We start from the raw sequence: 26600 nt of genomic DNA on the forward strand, positions 1-26600 counted from the left end.
AAATGGCTAAAAGGAATGACTGCAAGTCTGGTTTATACAGTTTTTTTGGTTTGAAAGATATATATGCACAAAAAACCTATATGACGGCGGAGCCACGCCCACTTAATAAAAAATTACATCTAAATGTACCCCTCCCTAATGCGATCCTTTGTGCCAAATTTTACTTTCATAACTTTATTTATGGCTTAGTTATGACACTTTATAGGTTTTACAGGTTTCGTCATTTTGTGGGCGTGGCAATGGTCCGATTTCATTAAAATATCTCAATTTTTACTCAAGTTATAGCTTGCACGTACAGACGGACAGACGGACGGACGGACAGACATCCGCATTACAACTTCACTCGTCATCTTGATTATTTATATGTATATAACCCCATATCTAACTCTTTTTTTCTGGGTGATACAAACAACTGTTATGTGAATAAAACTATAATACACTGTGCAACATGTTCGAGAGTATAAAAATTCTTGTTTTTATAGATGTCCATACATCGAAAATACTGATTCATACTTCTATTACGAGGGTTGCTAAAAGATTATTATTATGAATCATCAAAATCGTTTTATAGATTTTCAAAATATTCTCCATTAAGTCCAATAATCTAAACATTTTTTAATGTGTTTGAAATCATTGTTGAAGCACTTTTGCCACTCAGATCAACCGCCTCTTCAGGTGTCGAATAACATTCACCGCCATCCAAGAAGTGCGATGGACAGGACAAGGGATGAAGGTGGGTCCTTGTGACACCTACTACAGCGGCATTATAAGGTAGCACAAATTTGATGTTGGATTTATGGTGGGGAAGAGACTTCGTCGCCGAGTCCTGGCATTTACCCCGGTGGATGAACGTCTAGCCACAATCTGCATCAAAGCGAGGTTCTTAAACATATCACTTATTTGCTCCCACTCCCCGACGGAAGAGAAGGACGATGTGATCAAAGGTGCTTTCTATGAGCGCCTAGAACGTGCCTATGAGCGCTGTCCCCGCCACGATGTCAAAATCGTGTTTGGCGATTTCAACGCTAGAGTGGGTAAAGGGCTGATTGACTTCGCTGGGGTCCAAAATATGACTAAATTCTGCACAAAACAAAAACACGCATAACCAAATTGATCATATTATGATTGACGGAAGAAATGACTCCGGTATTTCAGACGTGCGTACGCTCCGAGTACCAAATATAGACTCGGACCACTATCTAGTTGGAGTGAAGATACGCACCCGTCTCTGTGCAGCAAAGAACGCCCGTCAACAAACACAATGAAGGAACGACGTCGAAAAGCTGCAATAGCAACAGAAATTGCCAACAAATTTTCTACTCGGTTTACACTCCTGCTCTCTGAGAGCACCCAACATCATCTCGGTATAATGGAACTGTGGAACGGCATCTCAAATTCGGTGCGGACCGCTGCAGCCGAAACTATTTGATTTCGGCAACGACAAAAATCGAGCAGGTACGATGAGGATTCTCGTCACAGTGGAGAGAAAACATACTGCTTACCTCGCGACGTTGCGAACGACCACAACACGTGGGATGGGATAGATACCGAGCTGAAGAGGGAAGCGAGACGCATTTGCAGACGTAAAAAGAAAGGGCCGAATTTGTTCTCCAGCTTTGAAAGTGTTAAATGAAGTATCCGCCGGTGGAAGCAGAGGAAGAGGAAGGCATCCACTCCGTTGGAAAGACCAGGTGGAGTGCGACCTGGTTACACTTGGGATATCCAACTAGCGCCGAATTGCGAGGGAAAGAGAAGAATGGCACGCTATTATCGATTCGGCTATAATCGGCCAACTTGGTGCCAAGTCAGGTTTATACCGCGGATAATGCTTGAGTGTTCAAAAATTTATATGTTTCAGTTGATGCGTGAGAGCTCGCATAGCTATGGTGACCGTCTTCTAGATTTCTTGAACGTCGACTGGTAAAAAATGGCTGGGTACCACTCAGAACTTACTATTCTGCGTTTTTTAAGCGGTATGGTAGCAACATGTCCAGTTTTTTCAAAAAAAAAAAAAAACATTTTCTTGGAAGTGTTTTGTGTGCAAATAACTTTTGTTGGATTCGACTCATCTTGAACACGCATACAGTCGAGTGATACTTATTATACAATATTGAATGTATGATTGTCATTCTAATGCCCATAATTGTCTACATCTCACGATAGTTCACATGACGATCTTGCAATATCAGTTTGCGAACAGCATGAATAGTTTCCAGAACAAAAACTAATTTTGGACGACCTTCACGATGTTCGTCTTGTAATGTTAAAATAAAATAAAATAAATAAATTTCATAACAATCGGTCCAGCCGTTTCGAAGGAGTTTGGTAACAAAAGTGGCGAAATTCAACATCTGTTGGCAGAGCTTTTGGTTTAAACGATTAAGAACAATTTAAACAACAAGGAAAGGCTAAGTTTGGGTGCGACCGTTCATTTATTACTCTTGCAATTTCTTTATGTAATTTTATTAAGATAACACACAATTTAACCCATATATTCGGCATAAAGTCAAATAGAATAACGAAAATCATCATATATGGTATATGAAGGCTGCTGTAATTTCTAAACCGATTTAACTCATTTTCCCCACCAAGCTATACTATATCAAAGACTATATGCACACTTAATTTTGCTACGATATCTCACATATTAACCGATACATACATTTATGCGGAATAAAGCCCGCACATAATTAGGTATATGGGAGCTAAGAGAAGTTCTGATCCGATTTTAATAATTTTTGGAACAGAGGCACACAATTAGTGAAAAATTACCCTTAGGCATTGAGTTCTACATATAGATATCCAGGGCCTTGAACAATTATAGTCCGATTTCGAAAATTTTTCCATAAGTGAAGCCACAGATGATATGCAGTATTTGTATAATGCTTTATTCCGCTATCTTCATCGGTTCCTTATGTATATATTATAAAGTGAACGAATGAGATGGAATTCAAAATTGAGTTATATGGGAGGTTGTCGTGCTTGTGTACCGATTTCGTTCATTTCATCCGTGTTGTCAGGGTGTCAAGACAATATTATATACCGAATTTCATTGAAATCGGTCTAATAGTTCCTGAGATATGGTTTTTGACCCATAAGTGGCCGATGCCACGCCCATTTTCCATTTTGTAAAAAAATATGAGTGCAGCTTCCATCTGCCATTTCTTATGTAAAATTTAGTGTTTCTGACGCTTTCGTTAGTGATGTGCTGAACACAAAGACGACGACACGACAATGTCACTTTGAAGCCAGCGTCTTGAACATTTTGAAGACGGCAGCGACATATCAAACAGCAATGTCATTGTTGCCGTACTAAAACCTTTAACTATAGTAAAATTTACATATTTAGATTAAAGTGACATTATTTCTGCAAAAAATGTAAAAATAGGCCGATTTATTTTTTTTAAATAATCGATTGTTATTATAAATCATATATAAAAGATATTTTACGCTTCTGCTGGCAAAATAACGTCATACTTGTTAGAACTTTGAATAATTTTACATTTCACATATTAGTGGCAGATTTACGCGGCCATTGTCGTCGGCAAAATTAGAAACATTTTTAATTTGGCGACAGCGAAGACTTCAACCATATTGTCGCGAAGTCGTGCTGTTGTCTACGAACGCGTGTATTTTAATATTTGACAGATGTCGCTGGTAGCTTGACGTCGTCTATGTGTTCAGCATTTGAGTGAACTCACATTTAATAATTTTCAACCTAACCTTTGCATGGGAGGTGGGCGTGGTTATTATCCGATTTCTTTCATTGTTGGACTGTAAAGTAAAAGCTTTTTATTCGCGGGGTATATGTTCCATAAATATGCCGCAAATACAGAAACCGTGAATACGGGATGGTAATTTATATGGGATTATAGGGAATATGTTCCTAGGTGACAAAAAAAAAAAAATAAATAGGTATATAAAAAAATTATTTAATTGAAGTTTTTGAACATTTTAATTAATTATCTTAAGGCTTAGTCAATGGTTTGAACAATTTTGTAATTTTTTCTTGCTTAGCAGTTTTCAAATGCTCCTTCAATTCAGACTGATACAGAGCAGTCGCATTGACAATTTGTTTCTTAAAAATTAGACTCATTTGCCATTCTTAAACCTTCACTAAGATTTTTCAAATTGAATGTCAAAAAAGTGAAGAGTTTATTGGTTCCATTTAATTTAAAGTGTTTTGTGAAAGTTTTCTAAAAAATAGGAAAGAACAAGAGTTCAGTTCCATGTGAGCACCTTCTATATGGAAATATTACCAAAAGTTCAAAAATATTGCGAAAATAGTGGAATATTTAACATTTTCTTGTAATAAGATCTATTTTACTTTTTTATTGGTCCATTTGACAAGAATACTGGGTTGGATACCAATTGGAATAATTTTATTGTTATGTATGTACTTATTAGATCCGCGAATAAAAAAATGTTTAGTTGCGAATATAGAAATTCGGTCTCATTTTTTTAATCCGCGAATAGTGAAAACGCGAATAAGGAGCTTTTACTGTATAAGGCTAAAAGAAACGACTGCAGAAAGTTGATAGCAGACAGACGGACGGACAGATATCCGGATTTCAACTTCATATCTAACTCTTTTATTTCTGGGTGACAAACAACCGTTATGTGAACAAAACTATAATATTCGTGTGCGTGCAACATGTTGCGAGAGTATAAAAACTTAGAGTTCCATTGCTATTTTTAAGCCAGACCATAATAAACGTACACGATTGTTATCAACTAGCGATGAGTTGCTTCTTATTTACTATATATATATTTTTTTTTTGTACCTATGAATTGAATTTAAGCTGTAAACGAAATTTTTTTTTTAATAAATGTGAATTTTTTATTTTATTATTACTTAATGGAGTTTAATATCACATTTCTTGTACGGTTTTTTAAGAAAATGTTTGAAAATTTTTCATTTTACACCATTTGTTAAGGTTGTGGAACATATCCCCAAATTTACATATGAATCGTGTATTTTTTTACACAATTTTGATTTACCTACTATGTAAAAAGAGATTTTACTCTATAAATAAAGAATATTGTATATTATTATTCAGAAGAAGAACCAACAAAAGCAAAATATACGAAGACTATATTGGAGCAAAAATAGTGAAATTCCATAAATTTTTAAATTCAGTTTTGAAACCATTTAATGAATAATAATTATTTTTAATTTATTATCAAATAAAATGTGCCATAAACAAATATGCATTAAAATTACAATATGTTGTTGATTTTTATCAATAAAGATTTTGTTAGGTGCTGTACGAAGACTTTATTGGAACACTGTATACCCAATTATTATAGTAAATCATAATTGGCATTAAATTTAATAAGCAACTACAATTTACCTGCTGTGCTAAATTAACGAAATCCTGAAATCTTGCCGCACGATAATGCAGCAAAACTTGAAACAGAGATTTTTCGCGCCATTTTTTAGCATACACTCGTATAAATACCGCCGTTTCTTCATTCAATTGACCAGTTTTCTCATTAACCAAGGGCTGAAAACGTTGTCTTTCATGGTATCCACGAAAAGCTGTAAGTATAGATAATATAATATAATACTTATGTAAATGAGTTGTAAAGTAGTAGCGATTACTTAATATATGACATTATCCATAAATTTAAAACAATTGTCACAAACTCAATACACTTTTTGAACTGTTTGTTGCAAGTCCGAGGGTATAATTTGAAGTTGAAAAATGGTATATTAATTACATAAATTTTCTTCTTATGCATTTTCAATTTTGTATTTTTTACACACTAAGCTCGTGCCTATTAATCGTCTTTTTCAAAGACTACACAGTGAAACAGTTGGTAAAATGATCTCTGAAATAATTGGATGGCAGCAAATACCTCTGACCACATTTCTTGAATTGTGAGCTTAAAAGTCACTTTGCCGCTGATATGTGTAATTTGATTATTTTATATTTTCATACATACATACAAACAAATGCAGGTACATTTTTTTCTTTATTTTATGCATATAGATTAAGCTATTATCTGTGTATGTAGCTTGTTTATGAACATAATGCAATATCGAAAGCAGCTTGAAGGTTTGTTAATTGAAGCACAGTGGTAAATAGCTAGAAAGTAAGTTATTTGAAAGAGCATCCTGTAATCATTTCATGACATATTGTATTTTGATTATTAATTTATTTTTTAATCGTCCTCTGTTTGAGTGGCTTGCTCCACTTCAGCTAAACGTGCCGCTGCAAGTGCCTCCTCTTTGCGCGCAGACTCAAAGAGATCCTCAGCTTCGGATGTCGTTTCACTGGCGTCAAAGTATTCAACATCAAAATCTTTTTCGGCATGTTCCGTATTACCTTTTTGTATTTTAGTGGCTGCCTCATCATTGCGCGTGGTTCCTTTTGCTGAAAGGTAAAAATAAACTGGGTTAAGATGAAGCAAACATAGATATAGAGTTATAAAAGTATCCAAGTAGAGGTACTTTTTTCAATAGTCGCTTTTTGACAGCTCAAGCGTGAGTCATGTCAAGCTGTCATGTTATTTTAATTCACTATTGTTTGGCATTTGATAACGTTTATAAATTGTTCAATTTATGGTCTACATAATTGGGTACTGAACGTACTATTCACAACACCACCACCTATCTTAAGACCCAGCATTCATTGCACTATACGATAAAATCGACTACAATACAATTATTTTACTTATCACGTAATCTTCTGTAAAAATTTTGTTTGGTCCTATACCCAGCCGAGTGTTGTAGAGTTATTGGATAATATTAGATAATATATATATAATTATTTGTGGGCCGGTGGAATCATCGTCCATATTTCTTAAAAGTGCTGCTGGTGAGAACATAACCGTTAATGGCGACCTGAAATTGAAGCTTGTGATCTCGGCGCCACTGCCCCCACACGAAGATCGTGCGAGTTACGCTTTTTCCTGTGGGGATATGTAAAGTCTAAAGTCTAAGCGGACAATCACGCTTCCATTCAGGAGCAAAACATCATGCTTCGAACACAAATGTGTCGCGTGTCATTCGCCAGTTACCAGGCGAAATGCTCGAACAAGTCATCGAAATTGGACTGAATGGAATGCGCCTTCGAATGATAATAAACATTTCCCATTAATTTTGAAATTTGTGTTTTTTTCTTTAAAAAAGTAGGGAACCTCGAAATGGATCACCATTTACATACTTAATAAATGATGTCGGTTAATGTGTAAGGTACATACTTTGTTAATATTGCATGAAAATAGAGAGCATACTTTAGCTAAATGCTAAAAGAATCTATCTGTTACTGTGTGGACATTTTTATACATAAAGTTGTTTAGTGTTAGTAATTACTGAAATCACTCCCTTCCCTTAGTGAAATGAATGCCCTTATGCTCATATAACCCAAATAATGATTTCCGTCCTTCTGGTTGATGGTAAGCGACACTCAATTTGGAAATATTTCCACTCTTGTGTTCGGTTCATTCAAACCTAGCTCTTATTTGTTTATTACTACCTTTTTTGGGATCCTTGCCCCCTTTCATACGTTTTCGTGCCAGCAACGCTCTCATCATCGACTGAACTTTTATAACTTTTTTCACTTGGATTTCGTACAATCTAGAAAATAAAAATTGTTATATGTAGGAAGTATCAAATAAAGTATTGTACCTTGCCAGAAACTCGTCATTATAATATCGGAGAAATACTTTAGTTTTTCCAATAGCCCAGCCTTCCATTTTTAAACGGATCATCAAGAGACGACAATTCTCTTTAGTAATATCCACAGTTTCGTCAAAATCAAATGCTAAAAATTGATAACTGTATGCGAAAAATGGGTGAGAATCTCAACGTACATATGAATTATTATATAACATATGCTAATATATGATATATACTTTTTTCATAACTTACGAAAAACATATTATACCTATGTATCTACTTAACATACTATCCTTGGTGGACTGCTGTATTTATGCTGCTGTGAGTATTTATTATCAAGGACATATTTCTAATCTATTATTCTATGCTTTCCTTTGCTTAATTTTGAATGACATACACGTATGTACTATACAAACCGTCTAAGAAACTCTTGAAATGTGATACGACAAGAGTAGCCTCGTTGCCGGCCGACAACTGTGTCCAGCACCCCAAGAGCCTTCATTTGTTGCTGAACCATGTCACTGTGAAACGCTCGTGGTTTGTATTCCAAATCCGCCCTAATGCAACGAACAAAGTGTACACCCAGATTACTACTAAGAGTCAAAGTCTTGAGTAGAGTTAAACAAGTAAAGCGAAAGTTTGCGGCCAAAGTTCTCAGATTGTTCACTTGGGAAATACAGCCTGCTGATAAAGTATTTAGCGGCTGCAAAAAATATTTTTTAAATTATTATAGTTTAATAAAATATAATGCAGACATGACACGCTACTGATATACTCGGGTAATAATACATACATATGATTTCCTCTGAGAATCTTCTGGTTTATGTTGTACACTTTCAAATGGCATTGTCAAATTGCCTGCTTTTGTTAGTTGATTCGTAAACATCATCATTATATTTTCATCCATCGACGATCTAAAGGATTCGATCATCTCCGGAGGTACAAAGTCACGATTTATATCTGTGAAGGCGCGTGTGTCATATATTATTCGTCCGGTGTAGTGTGCGACTGATATTTCGGTAGCTGTGTGTTTCTTAACGAATTGACTATGCTTTTCCACTACACGATCTATTTGTAGAATATACGCTTAGTTTAATGAAAGGCATATACATATGCATGTAATATTTCTTCACTTACCCATAATAAGATCTTGATCTTGACTGGTGCGAGAAGCATCGTCAATTATGTAAAAGAGTCCATCTGGTTTAGTCAATAAATTATCAAGAGCTGTCTTATTGTCATAGAAATTCAAATTGTCCGTTGGTATATCATCTGCTTCCTAAAAATAATGAATTAAGTTTAACGTAGGATAAAGAAAGTTAAAAAAAAATCAAAAATGATTGAATGATTTCAAATCAATATAACTATATACAGATGTTGAAACCGATATAGAGAATTAAAGTATATTTCGATCCAAATTATTATCTACTAATCTAATTTCGGGTTTGTTATTTTTGGCCCAATACACTTTAATGATTTTTGCAAATCGTTCTTCCAGCCAGCCACTCTATAGCTGTCATCGATTGGCTAACTGCTATAGACAAGCCAATCGAACAAACTTTCCAAATTTGCATACAAACTGGCAGCACTGAAATCGAATTGTATATACTTGGTCGCACTGAACTCTTCAACAACCGTCTATGTCTAACGTTTTCTGCAACAAATTTAACTTTTATTAAAGTTTTTTATTCAAAAAATTCTATACAAAAATACTAACGATTTATCTTCGCTTGCCTTTTTCAATTTCAAATTTGTGTATAACAATTTTTATTATTTTGACAGTAATTTGTTCTTCGAGCAGTTCACAATAGTAAAATGGTTCTAAAATGAGTAAAACAAAACTTGGTAGCACTCAGCAAGCGACTATTGAAATTTTAATGAGGTATTCACATACTCTCCAGCACGAATTCAATTAGATATCTTTATTGTTGCTTTCACATGTAAAATTTTTGACAGGCGAGTAGCGCCCAAAGATAGCGAGCAGAGAAGTGACCAATCGATGGCAGCTTATATTTTTCTATTTTATGTATACATCGGGAAATATGTTGTAAATGCGAGTAGTTTGCGATTTGATGATTGTGCAGAAATCCGTCGGTTAGTTTCAATGCCTCAAGCAAATATTTGTGTGTTATAGTACATTAATTTCGAATGATATTTTACACTTTTTCAATACAGTGGCGATCACCGATTGTTTTTTAGTGTTGCACACTGCATGTGGGTTGTTTTGAATGTTTAATTAATTTCTAATTCAAATCTCTGTGATCGTAGTTTTTGGGCCGCTTTCGATGTGCAGCTAAATGAATAATTACTGGATCCCGTTCATGAAGTGGAAAACCGAAGATACACCAGGCAGCTTCATTGGGAAACTTCATATTTTTTTTTTATTTAAAGAAGGAGAATTTAACTATGAAATTAAAATTAACTTGAAAAGTCTCAATCCGATTAGTATATGGCTTAATGTATCGTATATTCATGATTTCAATGTTAGTAAGCCAAAATTTAACACCCATATTATGTATCTATAATAGTCTGAATTCAGTCGCCTTCAGGCTATCGTAGCCCGAAAAATACATTAAGAGAGCATCCAAATATGTCAAAAGCAGGATACTGATCAATACCAGTTTCTTCATTAAAGATTGTAGTTTTAAGTAAAGCAGTATAATATATTCAGATGGCGAAAAAATTGTAAATACAGATAAAAAATGATTTAAAAATAATTAATAACAACTCATTATAGTTCTTTTTCATATTTTGATTCAAATAAAATATTTTTAACTGCACAAATTGTCACTCACATTTGAAAAAAGAATGTAAACTCAGGGCTGTTATCTGCGTATTCTTGGCAACTGAGACAAATAGCGATTATTCGCTGGTAGCCTAACACAAATGAGGTGTATATATTTATCGGAAATTTAAATCGTTTAAACTGAAACAGTATATCGGTTGGGATCATCGGGATACTCGGAATGAGAACTTCCTTTAGTCGTAAATTATGCGGTGGTAAGCCAGGCGCATCCAAGGAGGAGAGTAAAAATTCAATTGGTTACTAGCTTCATATTCGTTTATTACACAGTCAATATATTTGAATGAATGATGTGTACCAATGATCTCATTCTGAATTATGTAGTTTAAGTCATCTACATTTTTATTCTTGGCCGCCATGCTCGCTCAACCATTTATTATTTTTATACTTTTGTTTAACAAAAAAGTGCTAAAGAGCGAATTATAGTTTTGTTCACATAACGGTTGTTTGTGTCACCCAGAAATAAAAGAGTTCGATATGGGGTTAAACATATATATATAAATGATCAGGATGACGAGTGGAGTTGAAATCTGGAGGTCTGTCCGTCCGTCTGTCCGTGCAAGCGATAACTTGAGTAAAAATTGAGATATCTTAATGAAACTTGGAACACATATTCCTTGGCACCCTTGGTTAGTATTGAAAATAGGCGAAATCGGGCTATTGCTACATAACTAAGTCATAAATAAAGTTATAAAAGTAAAATTTGGGAGTGGCCACGCCACTTCTAAGGTTTTTGTACATATCTCGTAAACTGCTAAAGCTATATCAGCCAAACTTTCTAGAGTCGTTTCTTTTAGGCTCTCTTATACAGTTCAAAAATGGAACCACGCCCACCTCCCATACAAATGTTTAAAACTACTAATAAAAGCTTTAGTTCATTAAGGAAAAGCACCAGAAACCTTAAATTTCATTACAAAGAAGTTACAGAAGGGTTTCACTCAAATTGGTATACACAAGTTGAAATGGGCGTAGCTCCGCCCATTTATGGATCTAAAACCATATCTCCGAAACTACTCGACCAATTTCAATGAAATTCGGTTCGTAATATTTTCCTGGAATCCAAATGATATGTTGTGAAAATGAGGAAAATCGGTTAACAACCACGCTTACTTCCTATATACCAGAACTGTGAAGTCAATCTGAATCGAGAACTTTACAATATATAAGTTAAGCGCTAGTGAAGATATCGGTGCCGAACTTTGTACATATACTGCATTTATAGTGTGAGATCGCTAAAACTCGTCGAAATCAGATAATAAGATTTCAAGGCCCATATATCCACAATAAGGACCCCAGTGCTTCTAATAAATTGTCAACCCAAAATATAGGTAAGTCTTCAACAGCTGTATGCTATAGTAATCTCATGTTTGTTGTTAGCTTAAGTTCCCTACAAGACGGAGCTAACTCATACACCACCACACATGCAAAGTTTTTCAGCTTTTACCAACACATACGCAATAGTAACTTTTTGTAGTTAAATGGCAATCTCGGTAGTTAGAGTGGCAACATTCATTAACCCTAATTTTTGTATGTATAAGAGATAGATGCACGTACTACAATGAACCGATCAAAATCTCCGCTATGGCCGCCTTTCATATGAAAAGAAAATTTGAAGTGAGTGGATTTAAGTGCGTATTAATAATTTGTTACTGATATTATTTTATATATATTTAATTTTCTCTTTACAGAGCGGTACTATAGTTGACTGGATGCTGCAGATTATTTTAAAGAAATAACTGCAGAAAATGGAAAACGAGCTGCAACGCACATCTGGTGCGTACATGCGAAACTAAAAAGAGAAGCAGAACACGGATTATGCCACTTTAGGCAGATGGGTGAGTTGATAATATCAAAACTTTTGTATATACTATCTTTTGTTTGAATATACTTTTATCTTTTTATTATCCTTTTCAGATATTTGCAAGCTTAGGAGGAAAAATTTAAACTTAAGCCGAATACCATTGGTGGCTACAATGACAAGTCTGAAAGCACTAATAATGTTGAGGATACAATTTGGAAACATGTACGTGGGAGAGCATGCCTGCATTGCCATTGCACTTACGGGGCATGAATGTGGCGCTATTGAATGAAAGCATCTACGTTTTGGGAGGTTATGTGCACAATGCAGCTGCGCCATTGGACACTGTGTATAGGTATGTGGAAATTTTTTAAATTAATTAATTACTTAATAAATCTATTAATTTATTAAATAATGAATTAATAAATAATAATAATTTATCATTTAGGTTAGACAATAACGGCACAGAGTGGCAGCAGGTCGCCAATTTGTTGAAACCACGTTTTGAAGCAAACGTCACGGTATTTGAGGATAAAATATACGTTTTTGGTGGCTTGTCAGCTGCAGGAACACCACTTGCCGATTGTGAATGCTATGATGCAGTTAGCAATACTTGGACACAATGTGCTGATATGCTGGAACCACGCGGTAATGTTGGTGTAAATACTAACATTTGACGGTAAACATATACAAGTTCGAATAAATTATTATGCTCTACCTTTTCCAGTTGACAATAGCAAGGGGCCAATTTTATGCGTTAGGCGGTACAAACTGTGTTGGTGGCGTTTGTGTGCAATCTTATGATCCATTCAAAAATGTGTGGACAAAGGTTTGTTACTGGTAAACACAACTTTATTGTTTAATATTAATAAATTTACTTTCAGATTTCTCAAATGAATATTGAATGTAGCAACACATGTGGCTTATATCTAAACGAACGCATTCTAGCCATTGGCGGTCTGGCAAATTCAAATGATATTTAATAGAGCTCTAAAAACAACATTGAGGCGCCGAAGTTGTTCATATTGCTTCTGATTTGATTAAAGAGGCATTATTAGGCTGATTTTACAATTTAACATTTTCAAAATTGTGATTGTTAACTTATAAATTTTGAACGTACACAATAGCACTCAATTTATTAATTTAGATGTAAAATAATGTTAAATTAGCATCTATATACAACTGAATGTACAAATATTTGTGACAATCGCAATAGTAGTGAAATTTAATTTGTATTGTATAACAACACAAAAAATCAATACTTAAAACATTTGAGAAATTGTAAATTATAAAAATTTAATAATTAATACTAACTTTATATAGCAACTACTACTTAATAAATCATACAATTAAATAAATAAAAATAAAAATAAAAAATTTCAATTTTTCATTTTTAAACGGAAAAGTAATTGACCTATAGAATGAAGACCAATGGAGACCAATGAACCAAATTTAAGTAACGAAACGGTGACCCAACAAATGACCAATACCTGTTATTAAAGGGTTACCCTGAAAATGATAAATCGAACAGTCTCCACTGATAGATGGCTGATTAAAAAAAAACTACTACAGGGGGCTCTGCTAACCACAGAGTGACATATGCTTTTCCAAAACAAAGAAAAATTAGTGCAGAAAGATATATGCAGCATTAGCACCAAAATCAATGAGAGAGAGCGAGCAAGATAATAACACCGACATGCCGTAAAAGAGAAGAAATGGTAACTTTTTTCCTGCTGCTAGAACAAAAGAGACCAAAAAAATAATACCAGCTTTCTTTACTGGTAACCAATATTCCATAAGATGAGTAACTCTACTCGTCTTGCAGGGTTTCTTCATATAATGCCATAAATTCGATGATTTGAGGCTAACTTCGAAAATCGGAGAATATAATTTCTTTTTTTTATTATACTTATGACTCATTCCCCAGAAAAATGTAGATTTTGGCGTAAAGTGTAATCATAGAGAACCCATGAATCAAGCATTTAATCGTATTTACGGAAATTAGTATGAACATTTTATAATAAATTATCGGGCATCTACAAACAGACTGGTCTGGCAGAAGTAAGCCTAAACATCATGCTTTCGCTTCAATTAAAGGGCAAGGGGCCAGAGTTCAAGATATATTCCCTTGGACAGATTATTACTACAACAGTTTTATTTAGTATTTTTAAACACGTTCTTGCAATTTCTTTTGGACTGTGGCTTAGTTTTCTTCAATCCCTCATGTTTGATATCAATTACGTGATGTAAAGAAATCGGCATCTCAATATATGCAACTGAATAAGATAATTAAAGAAACGGTTCAGCGAAATATTTTTCCTTTCACGTAATTATTCATTAAAAATTAGAAGAAAAAAACCAGATAAAAATTAAGTCAAGTTTTGCTACCCCTGGTATTGGTAAATATCTTCTACTTTTTTTTGAACAGTTTTCTGATTATACTATTTCGGAAAAAAAACATTAACACACAAAAATAATGAGAACTATGTTTACTTACCAAACCTTGAATAATGGAATCAGGATATACAATCACAGACAACATTCAGTTTTTTGTCATTTGCGTTCTTTTTCATCATGATATGTATATGTACAACCAAAGTGTATCATTGTATAAACCTATACAATGAAGTGTATTCAACAAAGTGAACTAAGTATATGACATTTCATTTTTCTTTACCCCGAATCTGTTGCCATTGATTTAAATTGAAATTTTTAAAATCAAAAGCATTGTATAAACCTACAAGTAGATAATCTAAAATACTTAGAAAGATATTGCGATAAGAATGCAATAGAATGAAGGAAACCGATAGGTATTCGGTAAGGGTTTACGTGCGTAATATACTACTAAGACCGCACTTCGCGCGGGTTGCCTTGAGATTTTAGTACTATGAACAACAACAACTCAAGGCAATGGACACTTCGCGGTTTTCTTGTTTTTGTAGAAAAATGTTTAAATTTTTGGTTGGTGACATATTCACATGTGTACGCACATGTATGATTGTATGCTTGCGCATTATTTTTCTTTCCTTTCTGTTTCATTTCTGCGAATTCTCAACTAGTTTATGTGACTTTTGGTTGAAATACTCTGCGTTGGCCGTTGAAATGTTAAGACTATACTTCACGGGATCATTTCTGTAGTCAGTCTTCATTTACTTTCTTTGCAAATCGAAAGTATTAGCACCCGCGATGAGGAGGTACATATATCGTTTTATCTGACAGCGTGAGGTTTATGAACTTAATTTCTAATTTTGTCTTGTGGCATAATAGAAATGATGTTTCTTCGATGATCGCTCGGTTACAACGGATAAAACGACTTCAGAGTGGTGATTTTAATGAATAAATTTCAAGGTTTTATACAAATAATTATATATAATAATGCAGTCAAGAAGTACAGTAGGGTAATTCACAATCTGGTGCAAATGGTTTTGCATATTTGCAATTGCAAATTCGCTGTGCATTTTGTTAGTGTAAAAGAACAGTATGCGTCGCTCTTTTGCAATTGCAAATATGCAAGAATGCAAAATGAACCCTAGCGATAATCATAATAGTAAAAAATTAAATTTAATTGCCATTTATATATCATCAAATTCATCGATGAGAGATATAAAATTGTTCATCGGTAAAGCTTTATTACCGTTGTCAACTGCAGGTTCGCAAGGTTTTGCAGATATTATCGGAGAACCTGTAGAATATAGTGAACAACCGGTACTCCTTGCGGGAGATTTCAATGTAAATTTCTCATTGCCAGAAGGTGAACCATTACTGGCATTCCTCAGAGAGAAATTTTCATTAGAAATGATCAATGGAAGAAATGATCCTACGACAAAAGGAGGTACGACTATTGATGCGAGATCAGACTATTAATATTCGCGAGAAATATAGAAAAAATAGATGTAAGACATTTCATATCGTATTTTAGTTATCATAATCCAATTGTAAATATAATAGATATCAATCCGTCCGAACCCAGAAATGATAATTGATTTGGACTTTGCTTTATAAAATGTGCACAATAAATTTATAAAATGTGAATTTAAGAAAGTGTTGGTCACTCCACCATATTTTTATCCTTTCCCTCTCGTTAGTTTTCTTTAATACAAAATGATATGCATTGCTTGGAATATCACTAAGAAGTATAACTTCTTCCACTCGTATGGACTCCACGCACCTTTTTTGGTATCACAACGTTATTAAATATTTTTAAATTTATTTTAAATTATTGGCAAATATTTGCGTAACGAAATCTATGTATTTCGTGCAACCGTGTTATGTGATTTTTAATTCAACGAACATTTTTTCTTCAACGAAAAGCTTTAAAAGTCAAATATTTAATAAGTGTTGTTATAAGTGGATTAGAAGTGATTAGAAGTCATTCCGCGTAAGTATTAATATGTTACTTTCCCAATATTTCACTAATACATATTTTACGATTATAACGGAATGCCTTATAGACGCTGTGTAGCTGGTTGCAGTTTGGGGGTCCCGCTCTATCCTTTCCCATTGGAAGAAGAAATATCTAGATGAGTTAAATAAAAGAAATCAATTGTAAATGTAAAGTGTAATAGTAGTGATGATGTAGATTTGAGTGCGATTTAAATATGTAATTAGAAAAGATTTCCTCGCGTTAAAAACCCAACAACCAATGACAGGTTGTCGTGAAAGGGCTGTTCGAAATTTAATTGAAATTAAAAATGTTAAAAAAAAAGTTTTTTTAAGCGATTTAAATTTATTCATATAATTTTATATTTTGAGTTTCAAGTGTTTTTTTTAATTTATCGAACATAATATGTGAAAAATTAAAGTGAACGTAAAATGAATTTAAATTAAATTTTGTGTGTGCCTTAACCCTTTCGATCCGAAAAGCCGTAAATAAAACTTATTTTGCATAATAAATCGAGATGACAGGTATAGGAAAAACGTATTTTCCGTTAAAAACGAGTTCAATGATTCAGAGGCAGAGGGAGAGGTTGGGACAAATGTGTCCGTCAGTATTTTTTGATGGGAGATATATATCCCGATCAGTGCTTAATGCTGAAATACGCGTCCAACCATTCGTTCTATTTTGGCAAATGAACACGTGTTTATTATTTAAAATACCACGAATGTAAACAAATACCGTTAAGAATAGTATAGGCTATGAAAAGGGACTAATTTAAACTTTTTTAACCACTTATTTTCTACGCTAGGCATCTTTGAAAATACACCGGGACACATAGGACCCGTTCGGATCGAAAGGGTTAAGGTGGATTTAGAATGGTTTGTATTTACCATTTGGTCGAATTTAAATAGTGCATTTAAATTATTTTACATTTATAACTTTGATATTTTATGTATGCTAAAAATAGATGGCGCCATTGTTACTAGATAGAAACTGTGTATAGGTATATAAAATTGTTTTGGATTGTTTTATAATTGGATGCCGCTTATGTCGGTATATCTAATCTTCAATCCAATTATATATTATTTCCAATTTGTCCCAACAAAATGCAAGACAACGTTTGCCGGGTCCGCTAGAATTATATGTATATCATGATTTTCGTTATTCAAATAGAATTTATGTCGAATATACGGGAATATACATTTGTACGTTATCAAATGATATTAAATAAACAAATTGCGAGAGTATACAATGTTCGGTTACATTTTAAAATTACGTTTCAAGTCGTAGGTTATCTACTTCAGATACAATTTTCACTTTTATTTTATATGTTCATGTCAATACCTTGTTTAGTTATTGTGTATTTTTTTATTTTTAACTAGGCGGCGTGAATGGATCAAGCTGTTGGGCGTAAAAAATCCAAAAGCTAAGCATTTATTTGCGTGCCAGAGGCTTAAAATGAGGAATGGTCGCTTGCTGGCGAAGACGGCAACCTCGGATTTAGAATTAAGTTTATTATCACCTGCGGTGAATATAGAAAGGGTTATTGATTGTAGTGGACAAGTAAGTAGCGTACCTGGACCTTATACAATTAGGGTGTGAAGATTTTAGACCGATACATATTAGTTCTTCCCCACTAGAATTGCCTCAACTTCAAATAATAATTAATTTGAAGTTCAGTATTTAGGTGAATACTGCCTATATCTAATGAAGAAATATTCCTCCTCTTTAGGAAATTTCCAAACAGTTAGTACTTGGGCAAACAGTAGGCAGACTCAAACAGATCAATATTTGACAGAAGGGACAAGTAGGAAAAGAATGTATCGGGAGGAGTTAGAATTTTTGCGCAATAAGGTGAAATTTTTAGAATAGAGGATAGAAATTTTAGAAAATAATAAAAATTTGTTTATAGTTGGGCAGGAAGAAAATAGACAACAGAGCTATGCGCCAAACTTCCTCCACATCTTGCAACATGTGTGAGAAACTGCCTTAAAAATGCACCCCGCACTCCGAAAGGTTATAGATTTGATAGAGAATTAAAAACACTAGCTCTGGCACTAAAATTTTGATCACCCATTGCGTATGGGGTATTTAGAGCCCCTTTTTAATTGGGCATCACAAATTATCCTCCAAAAATTTGTTAAAGGTTGGTCACGTAACCCTGACTGCAATTTTAGCAGCATAAAAGTCCTGGAGTTGAGAAGCCGTGGTTTCACAGACGCACAGAGATTTGTTTCGATATGCTGTGATGAAATGTCTCTGAAAATCCACTTACAGTATGAGAGAAATAGGGATTGGATTATTGGGTTAGAGGATTACGGTGATGAAAATCGTACCTCCAGCGTAGCTTCCAGTGTTTTAACACTTTTCGTCTAACTTATGGTGGAGAAACTTGGACTCACCTTTAGCTTTTTTTTTGTTCACAAAGCGTGCAAAGGAGATATTATGAAAAAATATATATTCGAAGCCATTGTGCAACTCCAGGATATTGGAGTTTGGAGCAGTAGGTAATTTTAAAGAATCTTTTTCGGCAACTGCGGAGCAATTGAAATTTCTGGAAGAAGCCGAGGAGTTCCTTAACTCCATTCAAGTGTATGATTCGTTTAGACGCGAAACAACAAACACTTTAAAAAAGGTTGGCTTCTAAATATAAGTAGTTGGAGACATTTGGGGCATAGGTTATATTCGTTGCGTAGATAATGGGAATTGCGAACTCTTGCCAGTTGACCAGTGCGAGTCTTTTTCCAATAGCTCCCTCCAAAGCGCCTGCAATGACGCTTTGATCCTTAACACCTCTTGGCAAACTTTTCAAGGATTGCCAAGACCTACTAATCCCACCTCATTTCCAAATATCAAAGTTGAGGTAACGAGGGACGTCAATGAAATCAGCTTTTTGCATAAAAATGTCGTGATAAAATGTCTCTATATAAGAATTAGAACATATTTCCTTTTAAACGCTTTTAATAAAAAAGTGAATCACACTGATTTCAAAAACATAAAGTTTCTGTGTGTTACACACAAATAGAAATCTTGTCCGTTTGTCTGTCTATATTAGTCGGAATATAATCTGGGTCCGTTTGTCTGTCTATATTAGTCGGGATGTAATCTGGGTCCGTTTGTCTGTCTGTCTATATGGGTCGGAATATAATCTGTGTCTGTGGTTTTGTCTTTTTGGTTTTTTGTATGTTCGTTCATAATTTAATGTAATTTTCATAGTTAACTTGATTTGATATTTTGAAAGGACGGCTTTTTATTTGTTAGAATTAGGTTTGTACGCTTATTATTGTTTTTAAACCGTTTCGTGTACCAGGTTTAGAACCCTTTTCTCCACCACTATTATTTTATAGGGTTTTTTAGTTAGGATTTCGCTTGTTTTATTAATATAAGTAGTTTTGTATATATTATATAGGTGGTCTCCTGGGGAACCGAACACCCAAAAAAATCGGTAACGCGGCTATATTGCAACCTCAGAGGTGGTGAGGAAGACATACATACGCAATTAATTATTGTTAAAATTTACGCCGAATAAATTTTTTCATTAATATTATATTTCAGAATCCACAAGAATATTTCCATTTTGCCGTGAGTTTATTTAAAACTCTGTGTAGAAATGCGTAGTACAGCGAACAGGTGATCTCAGCTGTGAAACATTTCCCGTTATCCAGCTGATTCTTTTGCTACTTGTATGGTTATACAATGTTCAAAAGTAAACAAATTTCAAACCAAAAAAAAAAAATTTTAACTGAAAAATAAATAAAATGTCGAATACTTTCTGTATGAGCAAAACAACATATGGAAGCAATATTCCAATGTTTTGTGCTCCAACTGACAAATTGCAACAAATTTTATCAATATATATTATATTGTTCAAGAACAGATACATGAATTGTTTTCTAATTACTGTCAAACAAGGGTATATCACATACTTAGTTCACTTTCATGATTCAATTATAAAAGGTTTGATAAGTAAACAGCTTTCTCGCTCTGTTTTGACAACCCTTCTGCGTTAGCAAAACAATAATGTTTTTTTTCGAAATATCTTCAAAAAATTGTTCAAAATCTTTTATATAGTATCAGAATTTACCAATACAAGGGGTAGGCAACACTGTTTCATTTATATCTGTTTGTTTTCCAATTTTTATACCCTGAACAGGGTATATTAAGTTTGTCACGAAGTTACGAAGTTTGTAACACGCAGGAGGAAGCGTCGGAGGCCCTAGAAAGTACATACAGTATGTCAAGAAACAGTTTACACATAAAAAATAAATACACTTTTTCGCTGTCCGCAGCCAAATTTTTTACTTTTTACTTCAGTTCATCATATTTTTTGAATCAGGGATGGTTACTTACAGTATTTCAAGAGATGTGATGCAAAAAAAGCTGCGAAAGCAATGCAAAAACCAACCAAGAACAACAAAAAACAAAAACCGTTCAATTTTGTTAGTGTCAAGAAAAACTTTACACACTTCGATTATTTGACTTGTTAAGCACGTGTTATACAGTTAACCGTACTTCACCGTTACCTATTCTTCGTAAAGGCATTTACAATGAATTTGTCAATTAGTTGGTGATTAATTTTTGCTTTTTTTCATATCTGAATTACCCATTATTGTCTTTTTAATATTCCATGCAAAGGGTTTAGTTTGAAGAGGTCCAACTATTGCCCCATAATCCCCAATGGGGTAAAAACGTTTGAGATCTAACAGCAATGTTTTCTTTAACCCTCTAAATAGTGTAAAATGGCTAAAATTGATGGGAAAATATGGAAATACAAGAACGAAAGCCAGAAAAAGGCCCTAAATTATAAATAAGTGGACATGTACAGTGCTTAATGTCTCGAAAACTTGACCAAATTCCAAAAATTTCGATCAGTGTTCTTACGAAAGAGTTCTAGGAAGAGTGCAACATTCAGATTTCTCATGAAACTACGCGACAAAACATGCTACGCATGAATACATATGTATCAAGATGTGCTATAAAAAATAATCGAAATGATGTTGTGTCTTTCTAATGAAAATAATGCCTTGTGTCGTACTCTAGTTAGCCAATTGTTGATGTTGTATGACATCATTCCAGTAGCTCCCAGGTTCAGAAATATACTTAATAATAGCAAACAAAAAACGTTTCTCTACATTTGGTGCACACAGCATTTTTTTTTGGCAGATCTTCGTGCATGTTCATGTCGTAGCATGTTTTGTCGCGCAGTTTCATGAGAAATTTGAATGTTGCACTCTTCCTAGAACTCTTTCGTAAGAACACTGATCGAAATTTTTGGAATTTGGTCAAGTTTTCGAGACATTAAGCACTGTACATGTCCACTTATTTATAATTTAGGGCCTTTTTCTGGCTTCCGTTCTTGTATTTCCATATTTTCCGATCAATTTTAGCCATTTTACACTATTTAGAGGGTTAAAGAAAACATTGCTGTTAGATCTCAAACGTTTTTACCCGATTGGGGATTATGGGGCAATAGTTGGACCTCTTCAAACTAAACCCTTTGCATGGAATATTAAAAAGACAATAATGGGTAATTCAGATATGAAAAAAAGCAAAAATTAATCACCAACTAATTGACAAATTCATTGTAAATGCCTTTACGAAGACACTAACAAAATTGAATGATTTTGTTTTTTGTTGTTCTTGGTTGGTTTTTGCATTGCTTTCGCAGCTTTTTTTGCATCACATCTCTTGAAATACTGTAAGTAACCATATATATATATATTTGGCGTAGGAACCGCTTTAAGCGATTATAGCCGAATCCACCAGAGCGCGCCACTCATTCCTCCTTTTTGCTTTTTGGCGCCAACTGGAAACACCAAGTGAAGCCAGGTCACTTTGCACTTGGTCTTTCCACCGGAGTGGAGGTCGTCCTCTTCCGCGGCTTCCTCCAGCGGGTACTGCATCGAATACTTTCAGAGCTGGAGTGTTTTCTTCCATCCGTACAACATGACCTAGCCAGCGTAGCCGCTGTCTTTTTATTCGCTGAACTATGTCAATGTCGTCGTATAAATCGTACAGCTCATCGTTCCATCGTCTGCGGTATTCGCCGTTGCCAATGTTTAGAGGACCATAAATCTTGCGCAAAACCTTTCTCTCGAAAACCCCAAGAGTCGTCTCATCGGATGTTGTCATCGTCCACGCTTCAGCGCCATACATCAGGACGGGAATAATGAGCGACTTATAGACTTTACTTTTCAATTGCCTACTCAGTCCAAAGTAGCACCTGTTGGCAAGAGTGATTCTGCGTTGGGTTTCAAGGCTGACATTGTTGGTGTTGTTAATGCTGGTTCCCAGATAAACGAAATTATCTACAACTTCAAAGTTATGACTGTCAACAGTGACGTGGGAGCCAAGACGCGAGTGCGCTGACTGTTTGTTTGATGACAGGAGATATTTCGTCTTGTCCTCATTCACCACCAGACCCATGCGCTTCGCTTCTTTATCTAGTCTGGAAAACGCAGAACAAACGGCGCGGTTGTTGCTTCCGATGATATGGGGATGGGGTCATATGTAGAAGTTCACGCAAGTGAGGAAAGTTTCTGATTGCCATTCACTTGGGAGTGGCCAGGAACGATTCTTTTGCATATGACTCAAGCAGCTCACGACTTCCGGTTTTAGACCAAGTATCCCCTGGGTAGCTAACAGACATCCGTTTGGAGGCGAGCTAAAGTGAGAAGGCGAATCCCGCTTCTGCGGTTGTGCGTAGGGCTTGGGACCCACCACATCAAAAAATCTCCCCAATGAAAACAAACACTATAGCATAAAGCTGCCATACAAACCGAACGATCGGAATCAATGGCTTGTATAGAAAATTTTCGCATTTGACATGGTATCTTCACGAAATTTGACATGGATACTGCTAAGGTAATAATATAATCTCCGAAGAAATTGTTCAGATCGGTTAACTATATAACCTTAATGCTTCTAGCAAACAACCCGGCTAAAAAGAATTAGTAAAATGTTTTCTTTTTCTTACTTACTTTTTCTTACGTCTTTAGATTTGCTTAAACACATAGTTACTAAATGAAATGTACCTTTGAAGGGTATATTAGCTTCGGTACAGCCGAATATTATTATTATTGTTTTTATTATACTCTCGCAAAAGTTGCTAAGAGAGTATTATAGTTTTGTTCACATAACGGTTGTTTGTAAGTCATAAAACTAAACGAGTTAGATATAGGGTTAGATATAGGTATATATCAAAATGATCAGGGTGACGAGACGACTCAAAATTTGAATGTCTGTCTGTCCGTCCGTCCGTGCAACGGATAACTTGAGTAAAAATTTACCTATCTTAATGAAACTTAGAACACATGTCCCTTGGGACCGTGAGAGGGTTGGGCAAAATCGGACCACTGCCACGCCCGCAAAATGCCGAAAACCGAAAACACATAAAGTGTCATAAGCCATAAATAAAGTTATAAAAGTAAAATTTGGCACAAAGGATCGCTCTAGCAAGGGTCATATTTGGATGTAATTTTTTTGGGAAATTGGGCGTGGCGTTGACACGTGTGGAAAATGAATGAAATCGGTTTACAACTACGACACTTTTCCATATAACTCAATTTTGAATTCCATCTTATTCCTTCAGTTTTAATATGTAGGTAAGGAACAAATGAAGATAGCGAAATAAAACTTTACACAAATACTGTATATGATCTGTGGGATCACTTGTGAAAAAATTGTCGAAATCGCATTAAAACTTTTCAAGACCCCGGATATCGAACATGAAGTACTCAGCGCCTAAGGGTAATTTTTGACCGAAAATATCGGAAAATCTCTCAGATAGTTTAATTTAATTTAGAGGGAATGGTTTTCTTCTATTAGTGTGTATCTGTACCAAAAATGGTTAAAATCGGGTAATAACTTCCCCTAGCTCCCATGTACCTAATTATAGATTTTTTAAAACATACGGTGGGTAATATTTTTTTGAAATGCATAATATCAACAAGGAGGATGGGATCATGTGTAGAAGTTCACGCAAGTGAGGAAAGTTTTTGATTGTCACTCACTTGGGAGTGGCCAGAAACGATTCTTCTCCACATGGTTCAAGCAGCTCACTACTTCCGGTTTTAGACCAAGTATCCTCTGGGTAGCCAACAGACATCCGTTTGAAGGCGAGCTAAAGTGAGAAGGCGAAGCCCGCTTATGCGGTTGTGCGTAGGGTTTGGGACCCACCACATAAAAACACCCCCCAATGAAAAATCTACGAAAGCCTCGGATGAGACACCCCCCTTTTGATGACGACCCCTGCAAACGTTTTAAGGATAATGATATAAGGGCATGCACCTGGAATGTCCGGACCCTTAATTGGGAAGGTGCCTCTGCCCAGCTGGTTGATGTCCTCATACGACTTAAGGCTGACATCACCGCCATCCAAGAAGTGCGATGGACGGGACAAGGACGGAAGAAGGTGGGTCCTTGTGACATCTACTACAGCGGCCATATAAAGGAGCGCAAATTTGGTGTTGGATTTGTGGTGGGAGAGAGACTCCGTCGCAGAGTCCTGGCATTCACCCCGGTGGATGAACGTCTAGCCACAATCCGCATCAAAGCGAGGTTCTTCAACATATCGCTGATTTGCGCCCACGCCCCAACGGAAGAGAAGGACGATGTGACCAAAGATGCTTTCTATGAGCGCCTAGAACGCACCTATGAGCGCTGCCCCCGCCACGATGTAAAAGTCGCGCTTGGTGATTTTAACGCCAGGGTGGGTAAAGAAGGTGTCTTTGGCACAACAGTCGGAAAATTCAGCCTCCATGACGAAACATCGCCAAACGGCCTGAGGCTGATCGACTTCGCTGGGGCCCGAAATATGGTCGTCTGTAGTACCAGATTCCAGCATAAGAAAATACATCAAGCTACTTGGCTGTCTCCTGATCGAAACACGCGGAACCAAATCGATCACGTTGTGATAGACGGAAGACATGTCTCCTGTGTTTTAGACGTGCGTACGCTCCGAGGACCAAATATAGACTCGGACCATTATCTGGTCGCAGCGAAGATACGCACCCGCCTCTGTGCAGCAAAGAATGCCCGTCAACAAACACAAGGAAGGTTCGACGTCGAAAAGCTGCAATCGCAACAGACAGCCACGAAATACTCTACTCGACTTGCACTCCTGCTCTCTGAGAGCACTCATCAGCATCTCGGTATAAGGGAACTGTGGAACGGCATCTCAAACTCACTGCGTACCGCTGCAGCCGAAACAATTGGTTTTTGGCAACGACAAAAAACAAGCTGGTACGATGAGGAGTGCCGTCTCGCAGCGGAGAGAAAACAGACTGCCTACCTCGAAACATTGCAAACGACCACAACACGTGCGGGATGGGATAGATACCGAGAGCTGAAGAGGGAAGCGAGACGCATTTGCAGACAAAAAAAGAAAGAGGCCGAAATGCGTGAGTACGAAGAGCTTGAGAAGCTGGCAGACAGAGGGAATGCTCGAAAATTTTATGAAAAAATGAAGCGACTTAACGAAGGTTTCAAGACCGGAGCATCCTCATGTAGAGACCAAGGTGGTAATCTGGTAACCGATGTCCAGGGCATACTGGGATTATGGAGGGAACACTTCTCCAAACTGCTGAATGGCAGTGAGAGTACAACACCAGGAGATGGCGAACCCGATCCCCCAATCGATGACGATGGAATAGATGTTCCATTACCCGACCATGAAGAAATTCGAATAGCAATTACCCGCTTGAAGAACAACAAAGCAGCGGGGGCCGATAGATTACCGGCAGAACTATTCAAATACGGCGGCGAAGAACTGATAAGGTGCATGCATCAGCTTCTTTGCAGAATATGGTCGGAAGAAAGCATGCCTGACGATTGGAATCTCAGTGTGCTCTGCCCAATCCATAAAAAGGGAGATCCCACAATCTGCGCCAATTACCGTGGGATCAGCCTCCTAAATATCGCATACAAGGTTCTATCGAGCGTATTGTGTGAAAGACTAAAGCCCACCGTCAACAAACTGATTGGACCTTATCAG

General features: G+C 35.8%; 2 protein-coding genes and 1 non-coding gene across 4 annotated transcripts in view; 2 read left to right on the plus strand and 1 right to left on the minus strand.

Annotated features, from left to right (window-relative positions):
- The window catches only part of LOC105219440 (neither inactivation nor afterpotential protein C), a 123891-nt gene that overhangs the window by 10764 nt on the left and 86527 nt on the right, over nt 1-26600 (minus strand). For both annotated transcript variants that reach the window (XM_054226542.1, XM_054226543.1), the window contains exons 10-16: nt 8765-8906; nt 8421-8695; nt 8044-8330; nt 7637-7786; nt 7485-7585; nt 6333-6380; nt 5355-5542 (exon numbers count right to left, since the gene is read on the minus strand). In XM_054226542.1, the coding sequence (XP_054082517.1) occupies nt 5355-5542; nt 6333-6380; nt 7485-7585; nt 7637-7786; nt 8044-8330; nt 8421-8695; nt 8765-8906 (1191 nt within the window). The remainder of the gene's footprint in view (nt 1-5354; nt 5543-6332; nt 6381-7484; nt 7586-7636; nt 7787-8043; nt 8331-8420; nt 8696-8764; nt 8907-26600) is intronic.
- On the plus strand, nt 12012-13469 carry LOC128920106 (kelch-like protein 5). Its single transcript, XM_054226545.1, has 5 exons — nt 12012-12265; nt 12345-12583; nt 12677-12876; nt 12956-13057; nt 13113-13469. The coding sequence occupies exons 2-4, from the start codon at nt 12468-12470 to the stop codon at nt 13030-13032; spliced, it is 393 nt and encodes a 130-aa protein (XP_054082520.1). The 5' UTR covers nt 12012-12265; nt 12345-12467; the 3' UTR covers nt 13033-13057; nt 13113-13469.
- On the plus strand, nt 15336-15553 carry LOC114804919 (small nucleolar RNA U3). Its single transcript, XR_003753032.1, has one exon. It is a non-coding gene; the product is annotated as a small nucleolar RNA U3 (small nucleolar RNA).

The sequence above is a fragment of the Zeugodacus cucurbitae genome, chromosome 3 (genome assembly GCF_028554725.1).
Source record: "Zeugodacus cucurbitae isolate PBARC_wt_2022May chromosome 3, idZeuCucr1.2, whole genome shotgun sequence".
NCBI lineage: Eukaryota > Metazoa > Arthropoda > Insecta > Diptera > Tephritidae > Zeugodacus > Zeugodacus cucurbitae.

What these genes read in the sequence shown, in the direction of transcription:
- LOC128920106 (XM_054226545.1), top strand. Translation starts at nt 12,468, where the DNA reads ATGCCTGCATTGCCATTGCACTTACGGGGCATGAATGTGGCGCTATTG. An exon ending in CCATTGGACACTGTGTATAG is followed by an intron (nt 12,584 to 12,676) that starts GTATGTGGAAAT and finishes TTTATCATTTAG; the next exon opens with GTTAGACAATAACGGCACAG. An exon ending in TGATATGCTGGAACCACGCG is followed by an intron (nt 12,877 to 12,955) that starts GTAATGTTGGTG and finishes TACCTTTTCCAG; the next exon opens with TTGACAATAGCAAGGGGCCA.